Source organism: Rhinichthys klamathensis, unplaced genomic scaffold (genome assembly GCF_029890125.1).
Source record: "Rhinichthys klamathensis goyatoka isolate OS25496 unplaced genomic scaffold, OSU_Roscu_1.1 h1tg000314l_1, whole genome shotgun sequence".
In the NCBI taxonomy this organism is placed as follows: Eukaryota; Metazoa; Chordata; class Actinopteri; order Cypriniformes; family Leuciscidae; genus Rhinichthys; species Rhinichthys klamathensis.
The window spans coordinates 826,665-847,595 of NW_026606832.1; the positions used below are offsets into that span (position 1 = coordinate 826,665).

At 39.3% G+C, this 20,931-nt stretch overlaps 1 protein-coding gene across 6 annotated transcripts in view; it reads left to right on the forward strand.

Annotated features, from left to right (window-relative positions):
• Positions 1 to 20,931, forward strand: part of nipblb (NIPBL cohesin loading factor b) — a 43,929-nt gene that overhangs the window by 11,136 nt on the left and 11,862 nt on the right. For 2 of the 6 annotated variants that reach the window (XM_056271265.1, XM_056271266.1), the window contains exons 5-29: positions 1,013 to 1,121; positions 1,865 to 2,016; positions 2,330 to 2,478; positions 2,606 to 2,687; positions 4,935 to 5,474; positions 9,214 to 11,208; positions 11,369 to 11,491; positions 11,789 to 11,977; positions 12,098 to 12,166; positions 12,246 to 12,335; positions 12,422 to 12,522; positions 12,647 to 12,733; positions 12,816 to 13,047; positions 14,260 to 14,411; positions 14,716 to 14,796; positions 14,883 to 14,983; positions 15,060 to 15,189; positions 16,224 to 16,306; positions 16,838 to 16,970; positions 17,082 to 17,225; positions 17,313 to 17,399; positions 18,546 to 18,766; positions 19,869 to 19,971; positions 20,050 to 20,148; positions 20,240 to 20,386. In XM_056271265.1, the coding sequence (XP_056127240.1) occupies positions 1,013 to 1,121; positions 1,865 to 2,016; positions 2,330 to 2,478; positions 2,606 to 2,687; positions 4,935 to 5,474; positions 9,214 to 11,208; positions 11,369 to 11,491; positions 11,789 to 11,977; positions 12,098 to 12,166; positions 12,246 to 12,335; positions 12,422 to 12,522; positions 12,647 to 12,733; positions 12,816 to 13,047; positions 14,260 to 14,411; positions 14,716 to 14,796; positions 14,883 to 14,983; positions 15,060 to 15,189; positions 16,224 to 16,306; positions 16,838 to 16,970; positions 17,082 to 17,225; positions 17,313 to 17,399; positions 18,546 to 18,766; positions 19,869 to 19,971; positions 20,050 to 20,148; positions 20,240 to 20,386 (5,399 nt within the window). The remainder of the gene's footprint in view (positions 1 to 1,012; positions 1,122 to 1,864; positions 2,017 to 2,329; positions 2,479 to 2,605; positions 2,688 to 4,934; positions 5,475 to 9,213; positions 11,209 to 11,368; positions 11,492 to 11,788; positions 11,978 to 12,097; positions 12,167 to 12,245; positions 12,336 to 12,421; positions 12,523 to 12,646; positions 12,734 to 12,815; positions 13,048 to 14,259; positions 14,412 to 14,715; positions 14,797 to 14,882; positions 14,984 to 15,059; positions 15,190 to 16,223; positions 16,307 to 16,837; positions 16,971 to 17,081; positions 17,226 to 17,312; positions 17,400 to 18,545; positions 18,767 to 19,868; positions 19,972 to 20,049; positions 20,149 to 20,239; positions 20,387 to 20,931) is intronic. The other 4 variants (XM_056271270.1, XM_056271267.1, XM_056271269.1 and 1 more) reach the window with 4 other exon arrangements.

Consider the following 20,931-nt stretch of genomic DNA (forward strand, 5'->3'; position numbering starts at 1 on the left):
GTGGTAACATCAATTATAATTTTAGACATATTAAATCAAATGCCTTTGAAACTGCCATTTATGTAATCTTTTTACATTTTGGCTCTATGCATGCATTACCGTTTAAAAGTTTAGGGTCGGTACGATTTTAAAAATGTTTTTATAAGAAGTCTCTCATCTCTAACTAAGGCTGCATTTATTTAAAGCCATCGTCCCTTAACTTTTGGCGCTCTAGCGGTTAATAAACCGAACTGTATGCTCCTTGCGGAAGAACATTGTAGCCGGAGCTACTTTTCTCCGTTTATGTCTATGACGAGTCACGCAGGTACTGGGCTACTCCACAGTGGTACGACCCGAACCAGTCTAAAATAGTCTGAATATAAACACTTATTACTACGGTACACCTATAATTATTATAGGTGTACCGTAGTGATTCAGGATAAGACAAAAGCATGGTTTGGAAATTGGATTCATGATGTACTCGGTTATTATATAAATTGTGCATTCTGAACAGGAAAAAAGTTACGGACAACAGCTTTATTAAAAAAAATGCAATAAAAACAGTAATATTGTGGGGGATTTTCTCTATTTTAATATATTAAAAATTTTAAAATGTATTTTATTCATGTGATGGCAAAACAAATTTTTTAGCAGCCATTACTCCATTCATCAGTGTCACATAATCCTTCTGAAATCATTCTAATATGCTAATTTGGTGCTCAAGAAACATTTCGTTTGTTATTATCAATGTTGAAAAATTGTGCTGCCTTATATTTTTGTGAAAAACGTGATAATTTTTTTTTTTAGGATTCTTTGAATTATAAAGTTTACAAAAATCTTACTGACCCAAAACTTTCGAATTGTACTGTATATTGTTTATTTAGTTTTCATTTGGATTACAAAATGAAATTTTATTCTATTGCTGACCAAGGTAAAACAAATTTTACTTGTTAGAGTTCTAGTCAGACAGCTTGCCACATGAAGTCAACATTTTAAATCATGGTTTGTTGACTCTTTATTTTATGTTTCGAAGGTTTAATGCAACAGCCAATGATACCACCGTACAAGATGCCTCCGAATTCCATGCATGGAAGTCCGGCGCCAAACTACCAGCAAACCACTATCACTCCAAGCCCTCCCAGGTACTGTTCCAGTTTCCTTTTTATTTGGGTTGAATAGTTAAATCTAAGTGATGTCATGTGTTTTTAGGCCAAAAATTTTGGTCACATACAGCAAACATCTCCTCACTATCCGCTAGCTGCCTGTCCCCTGAACACACTGTAAAAAAACACGGTCTCTCTCTGTAGACAGCCCAGGCTCTACAAACAGCAACAAAAACAAACTGGCCCAGCCTGGACCACGAAACATAAGAAACAGTGTTCCAGCCAATAACCGACAAGAATGATTTGGGGGTGGGGGTTGGGGAGTTAGTGCGCGTGCACATGAAGGGGGGTGTGGGGAGTGAAGGAAAGAGAAGTTAGCTAGAGGAGAGATGTCCAAGACAACGAAAACGACTAACGTTAAAAATGTATATTCTTTAGAATTTTTATATGGCTGACAGTACACACGATCTAAGAGACGACGTTCCGATGAACAAATAACAAAGAATAGGGAAAAGGAGAAGGAACGCGCGAAGTCCCAAATTTACATCGGGAAAGCGGTCAAAGGGTTCATGACGGTTTCAGGAAGCACGGAAGGGAGGTGACGGGGACGGGATGAGGAGGAGGGAGGGTCTAGCTAGCCTCCGTTTTGTTTGACAATACTTGGAACGTCAACAAGAAGTGACGTCACCCAACATCGCTTAGAGCACCTTTAAAATATGCAGAAAAAGAAACTGGTTCCATTTCCACCCTATATACTGACCAGTTCCACTCTCACTCGACAGCCGATATGTTCAACCTCAGGCGGGTTCTGGTACCAGGTACATTCCCCAGCAGAACAGCCCAGTGCCCAGCCCATATGCACCACAGAGCCCTGCAGGCTACATGCAGTACAGCCACCCACCCAGCTACCCTCAGCACCAACAGATCCAGCAAGGTGAGTCCACGCTCTCCTGTGATGAGAACCTCAAGAGGATTGTCACCATTTTCAGTGTCTGTAGTCTTAAAACACCTCAAGGCTCAAGGAATAGTGGTTTTAATAAGATTTGCTAGTAGTGAGTCTTTTATCCAATCCCTTTCTGAATGATACGACTGAAAACCATCCCTGGCTGTTAAAATCGAAAAATTAAATGTGTATGTACTTTTTTTAATGCATGTTCCTAGTCTTATTGTGAACGATTAATCAGTGGAGATTTTTCCAAATAAAAAATCAGTGAATGAGGTTTTTTTTGTGTGTGTGTGTGTTGCAGTGTCCGTATCCAGTCCAATAGTTCCTAGTGGCATGAGAAACATCCATGACAACAAGGTCTCTGGTCAAGTGTCGGGCAACTCTAACCACAATGCGAGGCATTGCTCCAATGACGAGTACATCAGCATCGTCCAGAGACTCGGAAATGAAGTGAGTGCTTGCCAAGAAAAGGTTTTATAACCCTAAAAATATTTCAGTCTCCAAATTAATTTTTCTTAATTCAATTGCTCCCGGCATATTTTCATGTTGACAACTCATGTTGTCTGTGTTTTCACAGGAAAGTGACCCCGCTTTGAGAAATGCCTCCTTTTCTGTACGCTCCGTCTGCTCTCCTGCTGAAAGTGAAGGGACTCCGAAAGGTGGATTGCACCTCCATTTTTGTACATATACCATTTTTTAACTCTTAGGCTTCTCCTTCCTCCCCATTGGTCTCTTTTCACATTGTACTTTGGGTACATTTGCGTCATCGTGTTTACTAGCGGAAGCTGTGTTCCACAGTAAGTAGGTATCAACTCCGGGTGAGATAATGCAATAATTTATTCATGTTATTTTAATTTTGAATGTACACACTTTATACGTACACTTGTGCTTGTCTGTCATGGATGTATAGCATAAGTATGCTTGCTGTCCCCAAAGACAACATATTCAGAGACAAGAATGATACCACTGACTTAAGTAGTTAGTGATGTAAGGAATACTGTGTCTGGTCAAAGCCTCTACTCGTTTCAGTTGAGAAAAGCTGTTTATAGCACACATTTAAGCTAAGCTTTAAAAAAACAAAAACTAAGGTGTTTCAAAATCAAGCGTAACGTTAATTCTGGCTGGTCACGTTAGTCAAGCTCGGATCAGCTGACTCTCAGCTGATCCACGTCTACCATTAGGAATACGACGCCTATCACAGCATCCATATAGAAGCTCCTTCAGTATTATCAGCTGCTATTGCGTTTCTCAGGAGCTAATTACCCTCATCCATCCCCAGCTTCTCCTCTCGTTCAGTCAGGATTTGGTATTCTGATTCCCCTTTGAATCAGACTAAATTCTCAAATTATGTTGTACATTAAAATATTGACATTAATGATATCTGTTGGTTCTGTTTACCCTAAGGGGAGTTATTGCTGCTCAATCGGCTCTTATCCATGCTAGGCTGCATGGATGCGCAGGGAGTTCTTGCCCAGAACAGAACCAAATCGACCAATCCAAACTGTATGCTAATTGGCAATCGTATTTGACAATAGTGGTCCTGACAGAACTAAAGTCTTCGGGCGTACAGTGTCCTGGACACCAATATTTTAAAGGGTGAGATTACCCCCAAAAATGAAACTTCTGTCTTGATTTACTTACCCCCATGTTGTTCCAAACCTGTAGGACTTTTGTTCATCTTCTGAACACAAATGAAGATATTTGAGAAATATGAGTGATTTCTGTCTCTCCATTGACAGTTACGCAACTACCACTTTGACAATTCAAAAAGTTCATAAAGAGATCGTAAATCTAATCCATATAAATTGAGCGGTCCAAATTTTCTGAAGAGAGAGGATTGCTTTATATGATGAACAGATTGAATTTATGCTTTTATTCCCATATAAACATTGATCAGTGAACTTAAACAGAAGCTCAACCGTACATGCTTAACGTGTGAGAACAAACCTCATTGGTGAGAATGAACCTCATTGGTTCTCGCACGTTAAGCAAGCATGCTTGAGCTTCCGTTTACCATAACTGATGTGTGTGTTGATGAATGTTTATATGTGAATAAAAGCTCAAATTAAGTCTGTTATGTATATAGCGATCGTGGCTCTTGGACTAAACCGCTCAATTCATATGGACTAGTTTTACAATTTCTTTATGAACTTTTTGTTGCGTCAAAGTGGTAGTTGCGGAGCTGTCAATGGAGGGACAGAAATCTCTCAGGATTTATTAAACATATCTTTAATTTTTGATCCGAAGATGAACGGAAGTCTTACGGGTTTGGAACGACATGAGGGTGAGTAAATGATGATAGAATTTTCATTTTTGGGTGAACTAACCCTTTAACAATTCATGAAAGATGAATCACTGTTTGGCCAACTGAGATTTTGGTATGTAGATAGTGTTAGGATCATGATTTTTGGGTACTATTACAGCACGCACTATTACAGTGTATATACATCACGTATTCATCAGTGTATACAGACATCACGGTTTTCGCCAGAACGGCTATATATATATAAATTAACTAAATTAATAACTTTTTTACAACAAAAATGAAACATCACTGAACTTACTTAAGCTGGACTGTGATGCTATTTTCTTCTGAAGACAAACTTTGTTGCATTATTTTCCTGTTATCTCTCTAAGGCTGCTTTGAAACAATCTGTATTGCAAAAAGCGCTATATAAATCAATGTGACTTGACTACCGTATATTAGCTCCGTATGTTGTTTGCTTTTGGGATCTGGTAGAGCATTTGGACCAGGAAACTGAGATGTGTGATATCAGAATTAACAATTGGATAGTGAGTGTGATAGGGCGTGCAAAGATGCAGAAATTGCACCAACCCTAAAAAAACAAAAACAAACTTTTTTTGTATTTACACTGAAGTTTTTCTTCATGTTGTTTAAATTTCAGTTGGATCTCGGCCGCCCTTGATTCTTCAGTCTCCTCCACCCTACACCTCTCCAAGAGATGCAGCTCCTGACCTCCTGTTGGACTCGCCTGAACGGAAAAAGAAGCAGAAAAAGTTAATGAAAGAGGAGGGGGGGAAAGGTGCCATGTATGACATTGTCAGCTCGCCCACTAAAGACTCCACAAAGCTAACGATAAAGTTGTCTCGAGTGAAGTCATCTGAGACGGAGCAGTCAGCTGAGCCGTTGTCTGCGCTAGAGCATGGCTCAGATGCTGAGAATGAGCTATCGTGCAATAGCTTACCATACCATCGGAACCCCCAGGAGCGGCTCTCTGCTGGCCAGTGTCTTTCGGGGGAGCAGTCGGCCTACCAGCAGGTTCCTGTATTACAGAACACTGGGGCACTTGCAGCCAAGCAACCTGGGGTCGTTAGTGGAACCCCCTACGACGAGGCAGAGCTGGACGCTCTTGCTGAGATCGAAAGGATTGAGAGGGAATCCGCTATAGAACGAGAACGCTGCTCTAAGGAAGTTCAAGATAAAGGTTGTGTTTATTTTCTCTTCATCACTTGAGATGCATGCTTTTGATCAGTTAATCTAAATGCATTAATCTGTATGGAAGCTTTTATTAGTGGTGCATGTAACGGTGTAACTATCAACGCTCAGAACCACAACTATTAACAGCAAGTAAAACCATAGGCCGCGTGCGTGTCCACCAAAGCATTTTTTCCTGAGGCTAGCGTATTTTTTTCAATTTCTCTCAATGGTCGTTTTTTTTTTTTTTACGATTAACGTGAGTTGAAGAATGTTAAACTTCGGGTAAAACGCAGCGCTCATCGCTGTCACTTTTTACTAGGGCTGCACGATATTGAAGAAAAATGTGATATACTTTATCTTGTTTAATAATGCGATATACAATATGGTATTGCTTTAAGTGTGTAAAATTAATTTAAATATATTTAAAAACTGAAAAATTATATAACCAATAAATATTCACATTTTTTCTGGGAAAATAAAGTATCACTTCAACTTCTGAAAGTGAACAGCAGTGTTTTAACATTACATACAAATTTATGTCACAAATCTGACAATGCCATTTGAACATCAATGTAAAAAAACCAAAACGATTTAAATACCAACAACTCTTTGCTCAACTTGGTAATATATAGTTATATAAACCTGAAAACTTAACATCAAATACATCCAGGTAAAACAAGGGGTGGAGGGTTAGTTATTTTTGGTATTTTAATTTAAATTTGTTATTAAAAATAAGAACAAAGAGGCAAATTACAAACAATGACAAATACAATAAAACAAAGATACAAATGAAATAAACTGTGCTTTAAGTTTGTCAGGTAGGACTACATTAGTTCTATTTAACAGTAGCATTCAAGTGAGAAACAATACAGAAACTGAATAATCAAATGTAAAAAATAAACTGCATAGTCTTCACATGAATTAAATACACATTGATTCATATTAAAGCTACACAGTTATTCAGTCAAGAGCAGTGAGTTATTTTCTCTTTTTCTTTTGTTGTTTTATAGGTTAAAGGTATACTGCATTAGGCTGCTGTCACTTTAAGACCTAATGCATGGATCCTATTGACAGACATCCGATTTCTTTCCCAACGTTTACGTTGGGAAAGAATACTCGCCAAGACAGGCATTCTGACATGACTGTGTGTGTATTTGACCGTTCGAGTGCAATAAGCCGCAAAAGAAATTGAATTTGGGATCACGCTGTCTGAGAGGTGGCTTTCTGTGTGCGGTGTCAGACAGCGCGAGTACATCAATGAGCTGTTTTCTGCAGCTTATTGAGCTTAATAACTCTTTTTAACATCAAGTAGGATTAGCCTATTAAAATCATTCAGATATCGCAAGCCATTCGCATAAATGTACATCTGCAATATTTCGATAATTTCGATATATCGTGCAACCCTACTTTTAGTCAGCTGTCCAATCACAGTGGAGGAGAGGCAAAACAAATACCACACCGACCAACCGCCAAATCCTGCTTGTACAGCGGCAACGGACGACAACAACAAGCACAACAACGGAACAAAATCATTTAAAACAAGACCCAGAGCAAATAATTTACATTGTATTGACATTTTTATATTAAGAAACAAACAGTCTGCAGAATCAGATACTCATAACACTTCCACGGATATTCCATATAATAGCAACCAAAGTGTCTCAACTGAAAAGAACCAATGCTGCGCCGCCTCAGTGCTCAAGCGCTCACAACTAGGTGTTTTCAGTGGAGTGCTGGCGTTTTCAGCTGGCTAAAACAGTTTGGTGGTCATATGGCCCTACATTAGCAACGGCAAAGCAGCACCTTAGCAAGCACCCAGAACATCCTAGCAACCACACAGTAATATAGTAACCTTACTTTAGCATCTCGTCCCCTTGGAATTATAAGGATCTATCTGCGTTCTGAGCAGTTTTGAGATATTGAACTTTAAAGTTTTTGCATTCCATTTGACTGTGTAGAAAGAACCTTTTTATTTTCTAAATAAAAAGTTCCAAAATGTACACAACTTAAAAAACAACATCACATAATGTAAAGAAGTGGTCACAGAATAAGAATAACTAAATTTTGACAAAAATTTCAGATAGAACCTTATAATTCCAAGGGGACGATCTGCAAAACAGTTGCCCTGGCAATCACCCAGAAGTTGTTAGCAACGTGCTAGTAACCAATCAGAACACATTAGCAACAACTAAACAGCGCCCTGGCAATCACCCTAAACTTCCTAGCAATTGCATAGTAGCACCTTACTTGACAACTGCAAAGCGGTGCCATGGCAAGCATCTTGACCATCCTAGCAAATGCATAGTAACGTGCTAGCTATCATTCAGAACACCTTAAGGACCACATAGCAGCATCTTGGAAACTACCCAGAACATCCTAGCGACCGAATAGTAACATATCGTCAACAAATCAGAACACATTAGGGACCACAAAGTAGGGCCCTGGAAACTACCCAGAACATCATAAAGACAGCATATTAACATGTTAATAACCAAACAGCTTAACAACCACATAGCAGGGCCCTTGGAACCACATCAGGGCTCGAATTTCGGCATGGGATTGTGGGTATTGCGCATAATTCTAATCATTCCCGCAGGTCTCCCACTTATAATGCGGGAAATTCATGCAACCATTGATTCACTTTAGCATGTAGGTTGTATTAGTAAATGAATCCACACAGATTATAAAATCAAATCAGTCTTTTTAAAACCCATGATGGAATATTCACTTGCACAATCGGGCCAGCAGTGCATCTTGACACTAGTTTACCATTTGCACGTCTTTTTAAGTCTTACCAGTTTAAACATTCAAGCGATTTTAAACTATTCAGTGCTTGTGCACTCTCTGAGAGATGGTTTTCTATGCGCACATAGCCTACATAGAAAAGCCGCCTCAAAAACAGCCCGCCAGTAACAAAAGTTCTTTTTCGCGGATTATATTGCTTTAACACGCAACATTGTGTCTCAATTTCGGTCTTCGCGAGTATCCTCTAAACACAGTCGGTTATGTCTTTAATAAGCATAAAACGCATGTGACAATATAATTAACACAGGATCCGTGCACTAACTCTTAAAGTGACGGCAGCCATATGTGTCTGTCATTAATTTTGTTGTCAAAACAACAACAAAAGATAGCTTTAAGTTTAAGGAATCAGGATTAATAGCCTATGGGGTAGTATTTTAGTTCTGACTAAATTAAATAGTGTTATTTTCCATTTGATTACTTTCAGTTTCTGTATTTCTGAATACTAGTGTTAGACCTATTCAAAAACTTTTCTCTTTATTTCTCTTTATTTGTATCTTTACTCTATTGTATTTATTTGTGCTACTTTTTTCAATTTGATTAATTTTTAAATCAAGCTTCCTTATGTTGTGTAAATTCTTAACAACAATATTACCCCGTTGTAAGAATGCAATGAGCGCAAACATTTAGGCGAGATAAATGTAATACATTTTTTGGGGGAAAAATGCCCAAATTAAACTCCCCTTCAAATAAAAAAAATCCCCCCATAAGAATCACCTAGATTCCCTCCCCCCCCATTTTTCAAAACGAAATTCAGGCCCTGCACATAGTAAAATGCTAATAACCATTCAAAATACCTAAACAACCGGATAGCAATGCCCTTGCAAAAACCCTTAGCATAGAGTTAACAAGTTTTGCACTGGCAAACACCACTCAAATTTCTTGATGAAAGTGTCAACTAGTATTGAACACTGCTTCTTATCTGTTTGATTGTAACTCTACAGATAAACCTCTGAAGAAGAGAAAGCAGGATTCAGGAGCTGCTGGCGCCGCGGGAGCTTCTGGAACACCTGGCGTGGGTGGTGGATGCAATGCTGGGAACAAATTGGTACCTCAAGAGGCTTGTGCTGCTAGCAATGGAGCCAGTCGGCCAGCCTTGATGGTCAGTATTGACCTGCAACAGGCAGGCAGGGTTGAAGGGCCAGTGGACTCCTGTCCTGTCCCTGCAACAGAGGCCCAGCGCTGGCCAGAGGAAAGCTCTGAATCCACCGGGGTCTTGAGGCTCAAATTGAAAACAGAAGGAGAGGTGCAGAAGACACTAGACGGTCGGCCAGAGGTCATCAAGCAACGAGTGGAAACCACTCCACAGAAAACCGCTTCAGATGGACGACCAGAGACTCCTAAACACAAGCATGAGAACCGCCGGGACATCTCAAACAAAGTGAGTTCGGAAAAGAGATCGGATCTCTCCAAGCACAGACATGACGGTAAACCTGACAAAGTAAGGCCTGAGGGAAAAGGTCACGAAACTTCCCGAAAACACGAAGGACGATTGGAGTCAACTCGAGAGGGCAAAGAGGAAAGGCATAGAGATCGAGACAGTGAAAGTTCTAAAGTCCGTCGACCAGACACATCTAAGTCCAACCGGGTAGAGCACAACCGAGACAGGGATCAGGAGAAGGATCTGGACAAGGAGCAGGAAAAAGATGGGGACAAAGAGTGGGAGAAAGATCGAGACAAGGAGGTGGAAAAAGATCAGGACAAGGTGCTGGAGAAAGATCGGGATAAGGATCGAGAGAAAGTGCGGAACAAGGTGCGGGAGAAAGATCGGAACAAGGAGCTGGAGAAAGATCGGAACAAGGAGCTGGAGAAAGATCGGAACAAGGAGCTGGAGAAAGATCGGAACAAGGAGCTGGAGAAAGATCGGAACAAGGAGCTGGAGAAAGATCGGACCAAGGAGCTGGAGAAAGATCGGACCAAGGAGCTGGAAAAAGATCGAGACAAGGATCTGGAGAAAGATCGGGACAAGGAGCGAGAAAAAGATCGGGACAAGGAGCGAGAAAAAGATCGGGACAAGGAGCGAGAAAAAGATCGGGACAAGGAGCGAGAAAAAGATCGGGACAAGGAGCGAGAAAAAGATCGGGACAAGGAGCGAGAAAAAGATCGGGACAAGGAGCGAGAAAAAGTTCGGGACAAGGTGCGTGAGAAAGATCGGGACAAGGTGCGGGTGAAAGACCGGGACAAGGTGCGGGTGAAAGACCGGGACAAGGTGCGGGAGAAAGATCGGGACAAGGTGCGGGATAAAGATCGGGACAAGGTGCGGGTGAAAGATCGGGACAGGGAACGGGAGAAAGATCAGGACAAGGAACGTGTGAAAGATCGGGACAGGGAACGGGAGAAAGATCAGGACAAGGAACTGGAGAAAGATCGGGACAAGGAACGGGAGAAAGATCGGGAAAGGGTTCGGGACAGGGATCAAGACCAAGAAAAGAAATCAACAGAGCACCGAGACAAACGTTCCCCTGAGCAGCGCTCGCGCCCTGACAGCCCTCGAGTGAAGCAAGAACCCCGTATGGGAGCAGAATCCAGATCAAAACCTGAGCGGTCAGTCCACAAAACTTCCAACAACAAAGATGAGAAACGGAACGGCGACAACAAGAACCGACTCGATGGACACAAGCCTCCATCCTCAGACAGTAAAACCGCAGAATTTCCCAACTACCTACTGGGTGGCAAATCGGGTGCATTAAAGAATTTTGTCATTCCCAAGTTAAAACGGGACAAAGATGGTAATATCATGCAGGAAGTGCGAAGAGAGCTGTTTTCTGAGCCATGTGTGAAATTAGAAAAATTGGACCTGGTGGAGGACCTCAATAAGGGTGTTAAACCTGTTGTGGTTCTGAAGAAACTTTCCATTGATGAAGTCCAGAAGTTGATCAGTAATTCGCGCAGCTCTAAGTCAAGCAAGAGCAAGTCGTCTTATGGCAAATCATTCGGAGGTAAGTCCCTGTTCTCTTGCTTTTTCGTGACCGGAGAGTGTTTAGTTCATTGTACACAGATTTGACAGACTGTCTGTATATGCATTTGAAGTTTGAGTAGCCCTCTCTGTAGGGGGATTCGATGATTTAATGTTGATAGAACTTCGTCATGTCCTGCCAGAAATGGATTCCCGTATGCCACTGTGTGAGAGGGTGAAAATGAATAAACGCAGACGCAGCGCCACTAATGAGAAGCCCAAGTATGCCGAAGTCAGCTCAGATGATGACAGCAGCTCTGTAGAACGTACGTAATTTTGCTGAATCTAATGTAGTTTTCACACTTAGTCCACTTAGAAATCAGGGTTTCATCATTATTGTTAGTACAACTGGGAGCTGTTTGCATTTGATAAGAATCTTGATGAATAATCAAAGCTGTCTCTGCATCAAAATCCTTATTTTTAAAGTGACAGTTTGTCTGGCTGTCACCAATCGTTGTTCTGAATTATAATGTCTTCTCTGCTTAATTATTTGAGTTGAGAACTTCATAGATATTAGAGATTTATGTATTTCCATTGAAATTTTCTTCCTTCCTTGCTTTTAGTGGCCCCAAAGCGGTCAAAAAAGGACAGAGACAGAACGTGGGAATGTGAAGAAAAGGACCGGAGGGGTTCCGGAGAGCACCGACGGAGTGCCGGTCATCACGACAGTCGGAGAGGTTCAGGCAGTCGTTACAGAGAATGCAGCCCTGTGGACTCGGAAGAAGATTCACCCCCTCCCAGCCTGAGTGACCGTAAGTGACCAGATAGACGCGTTAGCATTTATTATGTTGGTAATTTTGCCAGTTTTGTTGCAAACAATGGGTCAAAGTGTGGAAATCAAACAACTGGTCTCTGACACCCCTTAAATCCAGTCGCCAGAAAGTTGAAGAAGGAAAAGCAGAAAAAGAGGAAATCCTACGAGCCCAAACTGACTCAGGACGGTACGTTTTTGCAGTTTGTAATCAGCTATGAGCGATCTGAGATGCTAAGATCTTTAGTAATCCACCTTGTGCTTCTCAGAAATGATGGACTCCTCCACATTTAAGAGATTTTCCACCAGTGTTGACAACATTCTTGAAAACCTTGAAGATGTGGACTTGACATCATTAGGTAAATGTGCAAATATGGAGAAATTATTACATTTGACATGGAGAGTTTGACAGCAATTGATTTAATGAACTTTTCTGCGGCGGCAGATGATGACGAGATTCCTCAGGAACTGCTGCTCGGAAAACACCAGCTCACAGAGTTAAGCAGTGAATCAGCCAAAATAAAGGCCATGGGCATCATGCATAAGGTAGGTACTGGATTACCTCTGCCAACAGGAGAGACTGAGACCAGTTTTAAGAGACAGGAGACATAAATAACAAAGCAGGTTTATGTGTACTTCATCTTTTAATATTTACTGCTTTTATCCTCAGATACCATCTGATAAGATGGTGAAAGTCCAGAGTATTTTGGAAAAAAACATTCAGGATGGTGCGAAGCTCTCCACCCTCATGAATCATGTAAGTATCATTGTAGTTTCTATTGGCAAAATGGCTTTGCCGTCAAATCTCGCTGACAGCTTCCCTGTCCTTGTGATTTCAGGGCAACGACAGGGACGACGAGGAGCGTTTGTGGCGTGACCTCATCATGGAACGTGTCACCAAATCTGCTGATGCTTGTCTAACGGCTCTTAACGTCATGACCTCAGCACGAATGCCGAAGGCCGTTTACATTGAGGATGTTATTGAGAGGGTCGTGCAGTACACCAAGTTCCATCTACAGAACACGCTGTACCCACAGTATGACCCCGTCTACAGGGTGAACCCTCATGGCGGTCAGTGAAGCACCTTGATACAGTGTCTTAACGTACAATATCCTTTCTATTCCATGCTAACTTCAGTTTTTGTCCTTATGAGGCAGGGCCACAAAGTATTGTACAACCAGACGTCTTGTCAGTTGCTTTGTTTATTTTTTTTATCCCGTCAAAGTGCGTAAATATGAATAAATGTATTTTAGAGTGGCATGTATACCATAGCTTTTTGACAACACTACACAAGCTAGTGGCGCTATTTACCGGCTATGCGCAGAACACCCTTTCTCCGTGTCTACACCAGGCATAAGTGGCACAACATGACAAAAGAAAATAGAACCCATTATAATCAGTGATGCTCTGCACACTGGATGCAGATTAATAGTATCATTGTAATAATAATATATAAAGATTTAAGATTGCTAAAGATTTATATCAGGGCTGTCAAAATTAACGTGTTAATTTTGCGGGGGGGTTTTTTTCTTCAGTTTAACACATTAAAAATATTTTACGCAATTACCGCATTATCTGTTTTTTCTGTCTTACGTGCTATTAAACCATTCAAGCATAAGACGCAAAAAAAAAGAAATCAAATCTGTACTGTGAACAAACTTCAGAAACACACGCACCCGAAAGGAATCCCACTTTAGACAGCGCTCCAGTGCTGCATTGAGTTCTCTTCCTTAAATTAATTTAAAGTGACAGTAGCCTAATAAGCCTGCTGCTGTCCGTGTCATTAATGTTAATCAAAAAAAACAAAAGACAAAGAGAAAATCAAGCATTAATCTATATTCAATTTATAATTTATGCAGTGAAGACTGTGCAGTGTTTGATTATAAATTTTTTTTTAGACCTACCTGAAAATCTTAAATCACTGTTTACAAGGTTACATGGGTCAAAAACAAAGAAAACAATAACTTTTTTTCTGAATATTAGCAGGGCAGGTAAAAATCTAAACTGGCCTGACTTGGGCCAGTAGAAAAAAACCTTAGTGTTGAGCCCTGATATATCAAAGGCACTCGATTGACAGCACTAATTTATATTAAAATAAATATTTATATTGGAATGATCGTAATAATAATAAAATACAATAAAAAAATATAAATAATAATAAAATAACAATTATTATTATTATTATCATTGTTCTTCTTTTGTCCATAGCTCCTTAGCTGATCACATGCCTGTCATCACCACAATTTTCTAAATTCTGGTATATCCATTCTTGCTCTATTTTAGGTGGAACACTAAGCTCAAAAGCCAAGCGAGCAAAGTGCTCAACGCACAAGCAGAGAGTTACTATCATGCTCTACAACAAAGTTTGTGATGTTATCAGTAACCTGTCTGAACTCCTGGAGATTCAGTTGTTGACTGACACGACCATCCTTCAGGTGAGAGTCTGATTCCTGACTGCTGCTTCTTCTGGATAACATCCTCATGTTCTGTCCCAAATGCTGCCCTCAACCCTGCAGTTACAAAAAGAAAAGTTGTTTCAGAGGTGGATCAAGTTAGATTAGTTAGTTATTTACATTTTCACAAGATATTTCGAAGACAAACATTTCATGCACCAATGAATTGAGCAGAGAAAGATGTATTAGAATACAATTGTAGTACATTTTCATTTCACGCATTTCAAAAATCTGCTTTTCCATTAGCAAAATGATGAAATCCGCACTTGTATCTCTCTCCATACAGATCTCGTCTCTGGGTATCACTCCATTCTTTGTTGAGAATGTGAGTGAACTGCAGCTTTGTGCCATTAAACTAGTGACGGCTGTAAGTACCAGTGCAGTTCAGATTTCTTTATGCTATGCTTTCCTGTGCTAACTGCGTCTAACACTGTTATGTTGTACGATTCCCAGGTGTTCTCTAGATACGAGAAGCACAGGCAGCTGATCCTGGAGGAGATCTTTACCTCACTCGCCAGACTGCCAACCAGCAAGAGAAACTTAAGAAATTTCAGGTATCTGCTGCTGTCCAGTCAACCAGTTTTCAAGGGCATGTTTTGAGCCTGTGTATTGACTTTATTGTGTGTTCAGACTGAATAGCAGTGATGTGGATGGGGAGCCCATGTACATTCAAATGGTGACGGCTTTGGTTCTGCAGCTCATTCAGTGTGTGGTCCATCTGCCGTCTGATAAGGACTCGGATGATGATAATGACAGAAAGGTAAGAGTTAAGAGTTGATCTTCAGATGTGTTGTGGCTCTGTAGTGACATTTTGCTCTTGACTTAAGAACATGGCACTTTCTTTAATGGAGCCATATCATGGAAAAGTGGATTTTCCCTACTGTTTTGACTTACCCTGATTTTCACCGTAGCTTTTACTGTCCATGTAGCTTCTACAGGCCATCCAAAACATTTGTGAAAGCTATGCTGCAAAAATTCAGAATATGTCACCGGTATGATGTCATACTATTAGTATATGACGAAATTTTTGGGTTCAGTAAAAACATTTGTTTTTTTAAAGAAGTCTCATACGTTACCCAAGGTTGCAGAAAAAAACAGTCATATGAAATATTACATGAATATTTGTGAAATATTATTAAAAAATACTCCAGTCTTCAGTGTCACATGATCCTTCAGAATTCATTCTAATATGCTGATTTGCTGCTCAAGAAACATTTCTTCTTATCAATATTTTTTTTTATCAAAGACATGAAACTTGTTTTCATGATTCATGAAACTTGATTCTTTAAATAGAAAGTTCAAAAGAACTGCATTTAGAACATTTTGTATCAAAAAGTCTCTATCATTTTTGATCAATTATGCTAAATAAAAGCATTAATTTCTTTTAAAACAATATCACCCCAAATATTGTAGACAATCATAGCAGAGGTTATTTACATATTTAATGTCGTATCAGATTCTGAAAATAGACACTTTAAGAATTAACAAAATAAGGTGGCATAAAAAAAGCCGGGGGGGCACGTGGACCCCTATTTCCATCTAGACTATATTTAATATTGACTGAGGTATTAAAGTTGCAGTTGCAAGAAAAGCCTGTTTTAAGGGATTTTTTGAGCACATTTTAGTTTCTGGTTTGTAATCTTGGCTAATAGCTACATGCTGGAATGACTGTCACAATACAATATGTGATTGTAAGCCTCTTTGGTAAGAAAGTTCTTTCCAAGAATGTTTCATGTTTGATATTTATACCTTTTAGGCATATTTTATACGGTTATTACATTTTATTTCTTTCAGGTTGATCAGGATGTACTGATCACAAATTCATATGAGACTGCAATGAGGACAGCACAAAACTTCCTCTCCGTTTTCCTCAAAAAGTAAGAAAATCCACCGACATTATTCCAGCAACACACCTCAACCCATTTATATTGGGGGAAAAAATTAACCTCAAGTCATTTATATTTAAACAACGTCCTTCTGGAATTAGTAAAGTATGTCTACTTTAAGTATGTCTTTTTGTCTACCCACGTGGCTTTGAGCTGAGTATTTACAGTCTCTCAGGAAACACCTGGTTTACTCTCATCTGATGCTTTTTAAGAATGCTTTTAACCTTGCCATTCTCGGACAAACAGCACCTGCATCTCTAAATTATCATTGTTGTAGTTTTACTACACAATCTTTTGTACTCTGTGATTAAATTAATACATTTTTATCTATTTTTATTTATTTTTCTTCATAGATTCTGTATGACACTTATTTATTTATTTTTAAAAATATTATTGTGTATTTACTGAATAACATTACTGCACAGTTTCATGCAGCAGATGCTCTGATAATAGCTACATAATATAATTTTTCATAAAAAAAAAAAGGTTATGGTTGTTTAATTTGTATTATTTTAATTTAAGGTGTGGTAGTAAGCAAGGTGAGGACGACTACAGGCCACTCTTTGAGAACTTTGTTCAGGATCTACTGTCCACGGTGAATAAACCTGATTGGCCGGCTGCAGAGCTGCTGCTAAGCCTTCTGGGAAGACTGCTGGTGAGTTTCAGATTGATATTTCAGAGGTAGAATGTGACAGGCTTTGATGATTGCAATTTGTCCAGTTACATCACTTGAAAACTCAAATGATGTCCTGTTTTCTCTTGATAGGTTCACCAGTTCAGTAATAAGCAGACGGAAATGGCTCTGAGAGTGGCCTCTTTGGATTATCTGGGCACAGTGGCCGCACGTCTTCGCAAAGATGCTGTCACCAGCAAAATGGACCAGCGTTCCATCAACCGCATCCTCGGAGAGGTAAAAGGCAGAGCCCGCCCATCTGTGCATCACATGGACTAATCCCTCCTGGTCTGAATGAAACTGATGTTGTTTTGTGTTTTACAGAGCTCAGGCAGTGATGAGATTCAGCAGTTGCAGAAGGCTTTGCTGAATTACCTGAACGAGAATGTAGAGACTGACCCGTCACTATTGGTGAGAAAATTCAGACAATATTGTAAGCTAAAAAAAAAAACTAAAGCCCTATCTAGACTAGTTTTCTAAATGATGTTTGAGTTGCAGTTCTTATCACCCAACTTCTGTGATTTTCATGAAACAATTCAGACAGGACTAATATCTCTGTGTCTATTACAGAGGTGGGAGGGTGTGTTTTCTACATGTCGTAGGCGTTACAGAAAGTCATGTGCTGTGCTTGTGAGCATTACGTATGATGTCTTTTAATTAATTATTTATTGATATAATTTTAACTTATTATAAAAGCACTATTTAAGTAAACTTCACATGAGTTTATAGAATTGGCTGTTTATAATAAACCCACATAAGTGAGGAGAGAAATCTAGACAATTAACTTAACTGACACTGATATTAAAATGGGCAGTCCTAGCAGTTTTCTCGAATTGACTATTTATAAATTTTATCATTTTATTTTTTTGTCGGATACCATCCATATTGAAATGAAACGAAAGCATGTGGAAGATTGGTGCCCAAACGGTAGCTCAGGTCAAAAAACACATGTGGAGAAGCGTTAGGATAATACAACATCCGCAGTCACAGACATTGGTAATGCTTTAACTAATGTTAACTAATGAACCTTATTGTAATGTATTAACTAACATGAACTAACCATGAGCAATACATTTGTTACATTATTTATTAATCTTTGTTAACTTTAGTTAATACAAATCCAGCTGTTCATGTTAGTTCACGGTGCATTAACTAATGTTAACAAATACAACCTTTGATTTTAATAATGTATTAGTAAATGTTGAAATTAATATTAACTAAGATTAATAAAAGCTGAAGTATTGTTCATTCTTAGTTCATGTTAACTAAGGTAGTTAACTAATGTTAACTACTGAACCTTATTGTAAAGTGTTACCCAGACATTTGCTTTCGGATGGGATTAGATTTCTCATAGTACAATTGAGTTGGCTAAAAAAACTAGGTAATTTGCTCTGGAATTTTTACTGAGGTTGTGTGAGAAAAACACAGACTTGGCACATTTAGACGGGATCAAAATCACAAAGCCTGCCTGTGAAACTTGAATTTCTCTGACATTCTCTGGGAAAACTAGTGCCTCTGGTGGTTTTAATGTTGTTGTGATGTCTTCATCTCCAACAGTTTGCACGGAAGTTCTACATCGCGCAGTGGTACAGGGATACCAGCACTGAGACCGAGAAAGCCATGAAATCACAGAGCCACAGGGACGACGATTCGTCCGATGGGCCGCACCACGCCAGAGATGTCGAGACCACTGGTGAGATCTTGCAGAAAGCCGAAGCACGCAAGAAGTTCCTCCGGTCTGTTATTAAGACCACGGCATCAAAATTCAGCTCACTGAGGTACAAACGGCAGCCATTTTTACAATGACAACAACTTTGTTAAAGAGGACCTATTATGCTTTTTTACATTTTCAACTTTCTTTAGTGTATGATGTTGCTGTTTGAGCATGAAAAAGGTCTGCAAAGTCACTCCAAAGGGAGATATTCTCTATGTCTGTAAGCACTGCTTCAGAACTCCCTGAAACGCCTCGATTGCAGTCTTGAGTTTTCTTCCGGGAACATAGCCTACACGTCACTATATTCCTCATTTAAATAATTCCAAGGCATACACAAAATAAAAGAGGTTGAGTTGCATTAGTAGTGTTGAAACTTGCGGTTATGGTAAGGAGCGTGAAGACACGCTAGAAGCAGTTGACCAATCACAACACACTGGTTCAACCAATCAGAGCACATTATGCTGTTTGGAAGGAGTGGCTTTATAGAGACTGGAACTTTCCTGTACAATGATGTAACTCACTGCTTAACAACTATAGTATGATGCATCGTTGAAGTAATCAACTAGCTAATCACGACTGTTTCCCGAAACTGTATTGTCGCAAATTGGTCATTCAACCACGTTGGATAATGATGTCACGCACATGGTGGAGTAGCCTAATAACTTCTATTAATGAATCTATTTGAGATCGAATTAATTCTAGATGTTTTGCTATAAATTATGGACATGGCACCTGAGGACTATTTCAAATTTTTCTCAGTAATTTTGCTTTATTTCCAGATTCAATCATAGGCTTGTTCTTGCGTACTAGAACGCGTTCGCACATGCGCACTCTTCGAACATGACCCTTTAAATCTCTTGACAAACTAAAAGACGTAAATGACATTTGTATGTATTCTAAATAAAAGATATAGATTGTACTGATTGTCAGCTTAGCTTACTTATTTGGCTCAAGATAGGTTACTGCCAGACTGGGAAGAGAGGTGCTGCAACAATGTAAAATATATGAAAAGTTGTTGTTTTTTACATTTAAGCATGAAAACCTATTTTAAGTAGACCCCGAAAACAAAAAATACTTTGTATAAGGGCATAACATGACCTCTTTAAATAGTCAGTTAAAAAACTTGTTTGGAAGTGTTTTGAAACCTGCTTTGTGTTTTTCTGTAGAGTCAACTCGGATACTGTGGACTATGAGGACTCGTGTCTTATTGTGCGATATCTGGCCTCCATGAGGCCGTTTGCACAGAGCTTTGATATTTATCTCACACAGGTTAGAGGTCACCACATCTCTCAGTATTTCCCATTGTATTTGCATCTCAATAACATGTCTCCCCATTTGTGTCTGTAGATCTTGAGAGTTCTTGGTGAAAGTGCCATAGCAGTGAGAACTAAAGCGATGAAGTGTCTTTCTGAAGTGGTTGCGGTGGATCCGAGCATTCTGGCGCGGGTGAGTGCAGTTTTTTTTTTTTTTTACTCTTGGAAAAATCTAATGCTTTTTAATGTTCTCATGTGCATGTTTTTAATGCTCTCGTTTGCAGTCGGACATGCAGCGGGGAGTTCATGGCCGACTGATGGATAATTCCACCAGTGTGAGAGAGGCTGCGGTGGAGCTGCTGGGGCGCTTCGTACTGAGTCGACCCCAGCTAACCGAACAGTATTACGACATGCTGATCGAGCGCATCCTGGTTTGTGCTTTTTCTTTGCACATATTACGCATTGTAGCATTTTGCAGACAAATATTTTTTTTTTGTATAATGGTGGCAAGAATATTTCTTTGACTTGACCCTAACAGATTTTCTTTAATAGCTAGTTTAATGTCTTTAGTAGTAGTCAGCAGTCTCATATAAAAAAAAATCTTTTTTTTTCTTTTTTTCCCTTTATACAAGAACATTTTTTTCTTTAGGAATTAATTCTACAATACAAATTAATATTAATGGTTACTTACAATATTGTTATCAGATTCTGTATGTATGATATCAATCTTAGAAACAATATTCTTGAATTTTCCAAATGTTTTGAATTCCCCCCTCCTTTTTTAACAACAGCTATTTATAAATCAATATTTCACATCAATTTATTTATTTATTTGGCAATAGTCATGAAATAAACCACTTCAGGATGATACAAGACCTCTCCGCTTCACATCCATCACTCTGTCTGGGTTTATATAGCGATAATTACGGTTTTATTTTTGTGAATTTAATACATAATGTTATTTCCAGTTAGCAAT